We start from the raw sequence: 12,436 nt of genomic DNA, 5'->3' as shown, positions 1-12,436 counted from the left end.
AATAGAAATTACTGAAATGAAGGATAAAAAGAAGAGAAAAATCCTACTGTTAAGTCAATTACAGCAGACTTCCTCATACAGATTGTTTGAAATCCTGACACAGGAACTGAACGAACCTCATAGAGCTGTTCCGTATATTCTGAATCTCCTTATTGTAGCTCACGTTGTTGATAATGGTTTGAAATGCCTCAATAGGATCAATAAGTTGACCCCAGACCTTGGATCCAAGGCGATCCAGAATCACCATGAAACAGTGTAACGCTGGCCAGAAAGGATCCACACTATCATCTGAAATACAATGGAGTAATTTGCCAAATTAGAGAAAGGCACTAAACTATATTGAGAATTAAGCATTCTTTACCTGGGTAGCAACAGAACTGAAAGCAAAGCAGGAAGTAATTTAAAGTAAAGCATTGCCAACTACAGGTTTTAGAAAGCTGGCAAACTTTTAAATAGTGTCTGCATTTTTTTTTAAAGCAATACACCTCTGTTAAGAAACTTTTCGTGTGGAACAAACTGAGATAGTCTAGATAAACTCAACTTTCTCATCCTGTTTGCCAACCTGAAACAATCTTTCCTCCTCTGCTTCTTCCAGACCTTTATACTCCCATCCTTCAATAAATAACAGAAGTAAAGTAGAAAAAAAAGGGAGAGAAAGAAAAACTTGGTATTTTCAGATCTAAACAAAGTCCATGATACAAGAAATCCTGAACTGTGGGTGTCATTTGGTTGGTATAAAGGACTGAACCCCTCATCCACTGGAGAAGCAGAGATACATACTCTTCATCCACCCATGTCTCAACATGGCTTTGTTGTTATCTCCATTACATCCAACTGGCAGGAATTCCCATTACTCACACACTCTTATGGCCGGTCCTTTCCCTCCTCTCTACGTGCAGTGGCGAAACACTGCCCTGCTCAAAGACCTGCCCTTGCTCCTTAATGTCTTCTAAGGAAATTAGAAGTCCTCAGTCAAGCATTTGTAAGATCTTACTCTATTCCTTCTTTCCAGATTTATTTTTTTACACTCACATAAAGATACACCATCTACAGAAGAAAACAGATAGCTGGCTTTTTCCAAGTAAGAACCAGAACGGCTTCACTATTAGCACCACCTATCATCTTCAGCAGTATTCTTAGGAGGCAAGTGCTCTAACTCACCCCATTACTGACAACCCTAGAACTTTCTGCTTTATTTCCCTCAGGGCTCTTAGATTTTTTTTTTTTTACCATAGTCGTTTGAGTAGAACTTCTCATATACTTTTTTATCCTCTACTGAAGCTGTCTTATGTCTAGGAAGCTCTCAAATAAGGAAGAAAGTCATCAGTTAGGTGAAGACAATTATGGAATGTTTCTTAAAGAGGTGACTTGGGACTTCCCTGGTGGTGAAGTGGTAAAGAATCCGCCTGCCAAAACACAGGCAGAACACTCTATGACATGAAAGATCCTTTTTGACCCACCTCCTAGAGACACGGAAATAACAACAAACAAATGGGACCTAATGAAACTTAAAAGCTTTTGCACAGCAAAGGAAAACATAAACAAGATGAAAAGATAACCCTCAGAATGGGAGAAAATATTTGCAAATGAAGCAACAGACAAAGGATTAATCTCCAAAATATACAGGCAGCTCTTGCAGCTCAATATCAAAAAAACAAACAACCCAATCCAAAAATGGGCAGAAGACCTAAATAGACATTTCTCCAAAGAAGATATACAGACTGCCAACAAACACATGAAAGGATGCTCAACATCACTAATCATTAGAGAAATACAAATCAAAACTACAATGAGGTGTCACCTCACACCAGTCAGAATGGCCATCATCAAAAAATCTACAAACAATAAATGCTGGAGAGGGCGTGGAGAAAAGGGAACCCTCTTGCACTGTTGGTGGGAATGTAAATTGATGCAGCCACTATGGAGAATAGTATGGAGGTTCCTTAAAAAAATAAAAATAGAACTACCATATGACCCAGCAATCCCATTACTGGGCATATACCCTGAGAAAACCATAATCCAAAAACAGTCATGTACCACAATGTTCGCTGCAGCTCCATTTACAATATCCAGGACATGGAAGCAACCTAAGTGTCCATCGACAGATGAATAGATAAAGAAGATGTGGCATACACATACAATGGAATATTACTCAGCCATAAAAAGAAACGAAATCGAGTTATTTGTAGTGAGGTGGATGGACCTAGAGTCTGTTGTACAGAGTGAAGTAAGTCAGAAAGAGAAAAACAAATACTGTATGCTAACACTTATATATGGAATCTACAAAAAAAAAAAAAAGCTTCTGAAGAACCTAGGGGCAGGACAGGAATAAAGACGCAGATGTAGAGAATGGACGTGAGAACACGGGGAGAGGGAAGGGTAAGCTGGGACGAAGTGGGAGAGTGGCATGGACATATATACACTACCACATGTAAAACAGATAGCTAGTGGGAAGCAGCCACATAGCACAGGGACATCAGCTTGGTGCTCTGTGACCACCTAGATGGGTGGGATAGGGAGGGTGGGAGGGAGACACAAGAGGGAGGGGATATGGGGATATATGTATATGTATAGCTGATTCACTCTGTTATACAGCAGAAACGAACACACCATTGTAAAGCAATTATACTCCAATAAAGATGTTAAAGAAAGAATCTGCCTGCCAATGCAGGGGACACGGGTTTGAGCCCTGGTCCAGGACGATCCCACATGCCGCAGAGCAACTAAGCCCGTGCGCCACAACTACTGAGCCTGCCGTCTAGAGCCCACGAGCCACAACTACTGAGCCCATGCGCCTAGAGCCCGTGCTCTGTAACAAGAGAAGCCACCACAATGAGAAGCCCGTGCACCACAACGAAGAGTAGCCCCACACTTGCTGTAAGTAGAGAAAGCCCACACGAAGCAATGAAGACCCAACACAGCCACAAAAATAAATAAATGAACTTATAAATAAAATAAATAAAAATGCCAATCTTTAAAAATAAAAAAAGGTGCTTAAAAAAAAGGAGGTGACTCATTTTGAAGGAGCGTTAGGGGAGCTGGATTAACGGAGAGGACAGAAATATATATGCAAAGCACTGGGAAAAAAACTAACAATTTATGTAGTAAATGCCGGTAAACAAATTAGTAATAACCTTTTTAATAAATTTATTTATTTATTTGGGGGGCTGTGCTGGGTCTTCGTTACTGTGCGCAGGCTTTCTCTAGTTGCGGAGAGCGGGGGTTTCTCTTTGTTGTGGTGCGCAGGCTTCTCACTGTGGTGGCTTCTTTTGTTGCGGAGCACAGACTCTGGTGCACGGGCTTCAGTAGTTGTGGCTTGCAGGCTCAGTAGTTGTGGCACACGGGCTTAGTTGCTCTGCGGCATGTGGGATCTTCCTGGACCAGGGCTCAAACCCATGTCCCCTGCATTGGCAGGCAGATTCTTTACCACTGCACCACCAGGGAAGTCCCTAATTAGTAATAACCTTAATCAAAAATCATCTAGCGGGCTTCCCTGGTGGCGCAGTGGTTGAGAGTCCGCCTGCCAACGCCGGGGACACGGGTTCGTGCCCCGGTCCGGGAAGATTCCACATGCCGTGGAGCGGCTAGGCCCGTGAGCCATGGTCGCTGAGCCTGCACATCCGGAGCCTGTGCTCCGCCACGGGAGAGGCCACAACAGTGAGAGGCCCGCGCACCACAAAAAAAATAAATAAATAAATAACGTTTACGTATTTCTTTTAGAATCCCCCACAAAAGAATATACAGCCACGCTGAAGTTGCCTAAGGAGAAGTGAATGTGGGTAAAAAGTTATATTTATGTTTTCATTAAATTTGGCATGCTTGGTCTTTATTGAGTCACTGTTTCATAAAGAAGGTAAGATTAGAAACATTAGTACAGATTCTCCCTGATCAGCCCAATAAAACCATGAGCAAAACTAAGCTGGCTCTAATAACAAACATGACAATTTGAGACCCTACTTTCTAGACTATCGGGGAGCACTGTCCAAGGGAACTTTCTGGGATGATGGAAATGGTTCTATACCGTAGCCACCAGGCAGCTCTTGAAGTATAGCTCGTGGGACTGAAAACCTGAACTTTCCATTTTATTTCAGTTCCATTAATGTAAATGTAAAGAGCCACACTTGGCCGGCGGGCAGCCACCAGCGTGGACGGTGGGACCCAGAGAACAAAAGTGAAACGAAGAACCAGGCAGAAGGGAGACAGTGGGATAGGGGAAGCTTTCTGCAAAATTTTAACTATCATGTCATTAGAAATTTACCTCCTTTAGGTTCTAGTCTTGATTCTACCACTAACTGGGTATTTCAACGTGAAAAAGTAAGTTAAGGGACTTCCCTGGTGGCACAGTGGTTAAGAATCCGCCTGCCAATGCAGGGGACAGGGGTTCAGAGCCCTGGTCCGGGAGGATCCCACATACCGTGGAGCAACTAAGCCCGTGCACCACAACTACTGAGCCCGTGTGCCACAACTACTGAAGCCTGCGTGCCTAGAGCCCGTGCTCCGCCACAAGAGAAGCCACAGCAATGAGAAGCCTGCACACTGCAACGAAGAGTAGCCCCCGCTCGCCGCAACTAGAGAAAGCCCATGCACGGCAACAGAGACCCAACGCAGCCAAAAATTAATTAATTTTTAAAAAAGTAAGTTAACTTCCTTGGGCTTCAGTTTCTTCTTTTATGAAAGTAAGGTGCTGAGTTAAACTCTAAAGGTCCTTTCCAATTTAAAATTCTGACTCTGTGACCAAAACCATAAATGTTCACTCTCTTTCCTCCACCTCACACACCCAAATTCTTACAGTGACACTAGTATTTTCAAAGTTCACCATCATCGCAATATTCAGCAAATAGTTTATTACCATCTGATTGCCTCTCCATGGTGTGAAGTATTGATTGCATAAAATCATTCTGTTTGTTTGAGCCCAACAACAGTGAATCCATGGCTTGCTCCTCAAGAATGGTCAGCAACATGCAAATACCTGTAAGATCATGTATAGTTTTCTTGAATTGATTAAATAAAACTGTTCTAATGCCTTCTCCAGTTTAGTTGGCAAAAGAATAACAAGGCAGTAAGACGAAACAAAACAGTATCCAGTGCCTCAGACACTGAAGTCTGAGACGTTCATATACAACTCCTCCTAAGAACAGAACTTTAGACTGAATAAAAAGGGAAAATGGCGCGAACTTGGTTAGAAAACCATTTCCAAAATGACTACCACACAATTTGTATCTCATAAAATCAAAAACCCCTTAAATTTTAAAATCACTGTATTTCAAGTACCAATCACTGCCAAATATACACATGACTGTAAGACTCTGAGTCAAGGAAGTAGGACAGAAATATTTTAAGTCAATATACAACCTGATGAAAACCAAAGTTAATATCTCTTTCTTCCAGGAAATATTTTACAGATGGGAAAAGAGCTATTAAACCTCTGTTGCAATAGATCAAAACCCTATTAAGGTCAGCTGCTATGCTAATACTGTAACATCTAATACTGCCTTAAATAAAAGATCTATTTGCCATACTTGAAAATGTACCTCTTACACAGATGATTTCTAGGATAAAAAATGTTTAAAGACAAGATGTTGTAATAGTCAATTTAATGACAGGACAAGAATTGGGAACTATGAAATCCTTTATTTAGCAATTTTGATCAGATTACCAAAAGAGATCCCTTCCCTTGCAGGATAATCATAAGAAATATTGGAAAATACTAATTATATTTGTGTAGGAACAATACTCACCTAACCAATAGTTTTTGTAGTTGGCAGCATCATACATGTGTGAAGGCAGAAGAATCAGTTTACCCGTCTCAAGGACAGAAGAAGTATAAATGTCTGGACTTTCTAAAAGCCCCAACTCAATGACTTTAAAAAGGCAAGTCAAAACCTCCTGTAAGTCATAATAATCATCTCTGTCCACTTTTCCCAAGTTTCTTGCAGTCAGGATAGCCCAACGCCGAACCTAAAAGCATAACACATTCATTACTTCATTTTACACACAACTGTCTACATACAGCAAGCATATAGTTAAAATAGGATTCTCTACAGATTATAAAAGACACGAGATACATCAACTCTACTTTAAAAAAAAACATTACACTGTATATCTTAAACTTATACAATGCTATATGTCAATTATACCTCAATAAAACTGGAAGAAAAAGACTATCATATAGAATAAAGTACTTTAGGAAAAATATATGATTTTCAGACATTTAAAGGAAATATACCAAAAGGTCCATGATGACAGAAAAAAAGAAAAAAAAAGACAGAAGATACTAATTACAATTGACCTTTGAACAACACACATGGGGCACCTACCCTCTGCGTAGTTGAATACACTAATATAATTCGAATATAACATAGTTGGCAGCCCTCCATATCCCGGTTCTGCATCATGGATTCAACTAACCTCGAACTGTGTAGTACTATACTACATGCTATTAAAAAGAATCTGTGTATAAGAGGACCCATGCAGTTCAAACCCATGCTGCTCAAGGGTCAACTGGAATGCGATGTGTGAACCTTGCTTGATCCTGATTTGAACTAACCCTAATAAAGCATTTGTGAGATAATTATTTCCACTCACTTAAACACTGACTAGAAATATGGTATTATTATTATTATAAGTGTGTTGATGTAATTGTTTTCTTTTAAAAGCACTTACCTTTTTGATACACGTACTAAAGTATTTTATGGATGAAATGCTCTGATGTCTAAGATTTGCGGTAACTAAACTTAACAGGAGTAGAATATTGACCACATATTGATAACAGATGAAGCACAGTGATGGATATATGGGGGTTCACTACACCAATCTATTTTTTGTATGTTTGTAATGTTCCATAATAGAAAGTTAAAAAAAGGGAAGAAAAATGAAGAGAGAAACCTCAAAAGAAATCAAAGGTCACCTCTACATGGCAGTATAGCATAGGGAAGTGATTTTACATTTATTCTGCACTACAAATTGAATTAGTGATCACAACCAACCTTAAAAACTAAATAAAATTTAAAAAAATCAGTGGGCATCCTTCATAGTAACAGTAAGTACTGTTTTGTGAAATGTTTAGGTCACATACGTATATATATGTGTGTGAACTCGATGAAGAACATTTTTACCTAGGTTATGGGCAGAAAAGTTTGCAAAACATAGAACTAGTGGACAAAAGAATGGGCTCTATGCCAACATAATTAAGTAATGAATTTTAAGCTATCGAAAAAAATACAAAGGAATCAATGAGTCTATAACTTATAATAAACAGATGAATAAATGAAGAGCAGGGAAAATGGCTCTTGATTATAGTACAATCAATGTCAAGTGCTGACTGGTAAATATGTAAAGTGCTGGGGCTGAAATTATTTTGCAACCTTAGAAAAACTGGCTCAGGGAAGAACCACCAGGTAATGCTAAATTTAGGAGAAAATTTTGGTGAGGAGTAAGGTATTTATGTGATCTTAGAGTACTTAAGAACTAGACATTGTACAGTGAAGAAACTGGACAACACCTCAACTAGATGATCAAAATTAACATCACCACGAGAGGCCGAATGATACGGCATGCCTGTATATCTGACACCCTGAGAAGGACATAACATCCATCACTTACGTAGTACTCCAGCTGGAACGTATAACCGAAGCCTAACCATGCGCAAGCATCAGACAAACCCAAAATGAAAAGCATTCTATGTTTTGTAAATGGGAGGGAGGCAGAAATGACTATTCTTCAGAAATGTAATTGTCATAAAAGACAAAGAAAGGCTGCGGAAATGTTACAGATTAAGGGAGACTAATGTAACACAACTACATGTAAATCCTGATCCTGGTCTGGATACTGAAGCACAGGGGGAAAATGCTACAAAGTACACTGGATCACATGACACAACTGGAAAACAGACCTTACTGTATCAATGTTAAATTCACTGAAGTTTATAATATTGTGAGAATATACTTATTCTTAGGAAATATACACTGAAGTATTTAGGGGCAAAAGGCTATGATATATGCAACCTACTCTCAAATGGTTCAGAAAACAAACAGCTTTGTAGTTAACTGAAAGCAAATGATAGAACAAATGGAGTGAAACATTAATAATCGGTGAATACAGCTAAAGAGTATACAGGTGTTTTCTACTTTTTTTTATTTTTGAGAATTTTCTGAAAATTTTAAAGTATTTTCAAATAAAAACTTAAAAAAAAAAAAGCATTAGGGCTCTGGAGTCAGGCTGCCTATATACAAATCCAAGTCACCATACTAGCCTGTGTAACTGTGGTTAAGTCTCCTGACTCAGTTTCCTGACCTATAAAAACACATATATAATGAAGCATACAGTCGTTCCTGGCCCTGCAGACCCAGTCACCAAGCCTGCAAGTGCTTGGCCCATGACCTGGTTGCTCAGCTGGACCAGCTTCCTCTACTGGTTTGCAGCTTTAAGAAAGACAGTCCCAGAGAGCAGCTGGCTGTACTTTCTGTCAATCTTCTTTCACAGGCAGGAAAGCCCCACCCTTATTTTAAGCACAGGCCTTGACTCTGGTTCTACCCTTGCCTGGAGTATATTTGTAATTCTTATTATCATGCACAAACTCAGTCCCCCGCTACCTACAGCCATCCAAGCCTACATACAGGTTTCCACCATTTATCACTTTGTATTTCTGTTCCATTACTGGTCCAAAGAAACATTTACCTTTTGAAAAGTGTGATTATACCTTTTAGAATTCCACTTTTTGAATTTTTTTCTATCATTGTTTGGGTTTGGCACAGAGGAGACTGAAATTCACCACCATTCTGACTGGAAACCCCATTACCATGTTCTTTCTTTGCCACTTAAAAATAAAGCCTCTTTACTATCCTTCTATTGGCAGAGCAACCCTTCATGGCTATTGTCTTAACATTGTAACTCAGTTCTAGAGGCCAACGTGCACAGGTCCTACTGCACACGCTGCCTCGCCACATGATGAGAAGTCCTCAAACTCCAGCAATCAGCTCAAAGTCAGGTTCCGAGCCTCTGGTGTTGCTCTCTGCTTCTGTCTACCTACTGTTCTGATTCTCAGTTCCTCTTCCTGTCTGGCACCTAGGAACTGAATTTCCTTGCCCTCCCCTCTACCCCATCACCTGTTAAAAATCTCATCTATTAGCAAAATAATTATTTCAAGTGTTTTAACTGGTGTTTCCATGTGCTTGGAGCGGGGCAGGCAAGCAAGAAAAGCAAGAGAGAACAGTCCTTCTTCATTAGTTCAGGTCAACACACTGCAAGTTCAGATTATCCCCTCATTTGTCTTTTAAACTGAAGCATCACCTGTCAGAAGTGCTTCCCTACTGTCTTAACTCTCTTCTTTGAGCCCCCCCAGCACCCCCTCCTTAACTGCAGTAATGTTACAACAACAAGAGAATAATTTTGGCAAATATTTTAAACGAAGTACAACCAAAAACCTCTATTATAGTTATCTATACTATAGGTGCAAAAATAAAATATTCCTTCTTCCACTGCCTAACACTCACACTCACCATTTCATTGGGATGGACCAAAAACAAATAGATCCCTGGATGTTTGTCAAAAACCTGAAAGGAGCAGTTAGCTTGTTCCATCCGGCAAAGTGCTTCAACGCATAGTTCATCTAAATAGAAAAAATAAGGCAGTAAACATAAGACATAAATCTTATCAACTTATCAAGATTCCCTAAATTTGGCTCCTTTGGTTGCTCTGTAAGTGAATGAAAAGTTGTTCCCTTTTTTTTTTTTTTAAACTGAGGCATAAAAATGCTGTAAATGTAGGAATGATATTTAGCTGCTGAAAGACCGGTAGGTTGATCATACTGCGTGCCTATGAATTGCTCTTTCCTAGTACAAACATCTTTATTCACACTGGGCATAATTATCTCCAGGGCATCTTCTTAGAAGTATGGCTATAGGTCCAATTCCATTAGCATTTTACATTTTGATCCATGAGGACTTTATCTTGTACCACAGTGATAAAATCAGCTTTGCCCCCCAAATGGCTATTTTGTCCTACACTCAGTTACTGAGTAATCCATTTTCTCCACTGGTTTGAAATGCTATCATCACCAAAGAGTAAATTCCCCAAATATATTTGGTTTACTTCTGGACTCTCTACACTGTTCCATTAGTCTATCTGTACCAGCACTATCCTAATCCCTGTTGCTTTATGGAAATTTCTTCATCACTCTTTCAGAAGTATACTGAATAGACTCATACATTTACCACATCAGATGAATCAACTTTATTTTGTCAAGCTTCAAAGAATATTGTAGTGACAGTGGTTAGCTTTGGGAAGGAGGAACAATGACTGGAAAAGCAAGAGGAGAGCTCCTGGTGTGTTGATGATGTTTTGTTTCTTGACCTGGGTGCCAGCTACACAAGTGTGTTTAGTTTATGAAAAATCAAGCTTATGTACTTTTCTGGATATGGTACTCTTTAATAAATGTTTGAAAAATGACGTGTTAGAATTTAAAAATCTAGTTATTTTGAATTTATTTAGAAAGAACTGATTTATCTAATAAATCTTTAGATATACTTTTCAATTTACTGAAAATACAGAGAATAGAGAAACAAGTCAAATAACATGACAAGGAAGAAATCAGAAAAGTCCAGGAAGCACATTATTCTTTAGGGCAACCATTTGGTCGCAGCAAGTCAAAGTTATGACAAAAAAGAAAAAAAATCTATCTATCTATATCTATACCTGTGCACACATATATAAGAGTAAACTATTCTGGATTAAAAGAGATGTAAGAAATATGGAACCAAATGCACAGTCCCTGATTGGACTCTAATTTAAATAAATCGTCCAAAAAACACATTTTGCAACTACCGGGAAAATCTGAATGTGGACTAGATATAGTAGTGGGTGCCTTAAAGGTACTGTTATTTCATTAGATTTGATAGATCAGGAAAATGTCTTCAAGAGATTCATATTAAGAAATGCAAATATAAATGACCAAAATCTAGGCAGCCGTAATATGCGATGCCATAGTGATTACTGAAAATTACTACAGACCAGTGGTTCTCAACCTGGCGATTCTGTCCCTCACTAGCCCTGATCCCCAACTCCCAAGGGACATTTGGCAATATCTGGAGACATTTTTGGTTGTCACAATTAGGGTAATGGGGAGAGCAAGTCACTACCAGCATCTAGTGGAGAGAGGCCAGGGATGCTGCTAAACATCCCACAATAAACAGCATGTCCCTCACCCACCAAGAATTATCCAAACTGTCAACAGTGCCAAGTTTGAAAAACCCTGCTACAGACACATTCCAAGAATGAAAATTAATTGAATGGATAGATGAATATACATGTGATAAAGCAAATACAGCAAGATGTTAGCAACTGTAGAATCTTTGTGGTGTGTTTATGGTATTCACTGTGTAATTCACTTTTCTAGGTTTGGAAACGCTCAAAATAAAAATAATGGAAAAAATAATAATAAGTATCCTAATTATATGTTTAAGAAACAGATTTTCAATATAAACCCAAATTCTTACAATTCTTTTTTTTTCTTACAATTCTTAAAATAAAAAAAAATGATACAACTGTGAAACACCCAAGATACTCACTAACACGCTCATGTAAAAGCAAATAAGGATATTTCAGTATTTCAAGAAGAGGAACTCGAAGCTTATTTTCAAAGTCTTGGCCAGTAAAGTCAAACAGCTGTGCCTCTCCATTGTCGTCTACTATATATAACTCGTCATCGTCTCCAATTTCTGCCTTCATGGCCTTTTCAAAGTGATTTATGAGACGTGAGGTTTCTAATTCCCATAAAACCTACAGGAAAAGAAAAACGGGCAGTGTGCTTTATATCTTATTATCAACAAAATATACTGGATGTGATGATCCTTCTAGAAAGCCTTTTCCTAAGTATAAAAATTCAGAAGTTTAAAGAAGTACTAAACATCATGTATTAGATTTAAAGAAAACAGTCACTAAACATAAAAGTGGCTTTTATGATACATGAACATGAGTACATAGAGCATGAGATGTTTAAAACATCGCTCTTGCAGAGTTTTGCTATCAACAGCTCTGTCAACTATACTCTATTGAAAAGGAAATGAGAAGTTGGAGCTTCTTTACCAAGGCACAAGCTGGGCCTCCTCTGACTTCCCTATGTTCCAGCCATAGGTAACTACCTTGAAACATCAGCTTTAGCATAAAGACATTGGTTAGCTTCATAGCTAGGAAACCTTGTAAACGTAAAAGTTTTCCTCAAAAGGTTCATAACTAATCATCCCCCTCCTCTTTTTTATATTATTATACATTTCTCTATGGTCTGTATTCCATTTTTCATCAGATAAATATAATAAACCAATATTCAAAGCCACATATTTAAAATTACATGTTTCACTTTGGTTACTGTGAATGAAAAAATGCTTGTCTTTATTGATTTATACCATTTACCCATTAAAAAATGAAGAGAGGGGAAAAAAAA

General features: G+C 38.6%; 1 protein-coding gene across 3 annotated transcripts in view; it reads right to left on the bottom strand.

The window, feature by feature from the left end:
* SETX (senataxin) overlaps positions 1 to 12,436 on the bottom strand; it is an 80,279-nt gene that overhangs the window by 53,325 nt on the left and 14,518 nt on the right. For all 3 annotated transcript variants that reach the window (XM_060013902.1, XM_060013903.1, XM_060013904.1), the window contains 5 exons: positions 11,565 to 11,775; positions 9,498 to 9,607; positions 5,739 to 5,958; positions 4,850 to 4,969; positions 117 to 288 (listed from right to left, as the gene is read on the bottom strand). In XM_060013902.1, coding sequence (XP_059869885.1) covers positions 117 to 288; positions 4,850 to 4,969; positions 5,739 to 5,958; positions 9,498 to 9,607; positions 11,565 to 11,775 — 833 coding nt within the window. The remainder of the gene's footprint in view (positions 1 to 116; positions 289 to 4,849; positions 4,970 to 5,738; positions 5,959 to 9,497; positions 9,608 to 11,564; positions 11,776 to 12,436) is intronic.

Source organism: Delphinus delphis, chromosome 6 (assembly GCF_949987515.2).
Source record: "Delphinus delphis chromosome 6, mDelDel1.2, whole genome shotgun sequence".
In the NCBI taxonomy this organism is placed as follows: domain Eukaryota; kingdom Metazoa; phylum Chordata; class Mammalia; order Artiodactyla; family Delphinidae; genus Delphinus; species Delphinus delphis.
Note: the sequence above shows the minus strand (reverse complement) of the source record. Positions and strands in the feature narration are given on the sequence as shown.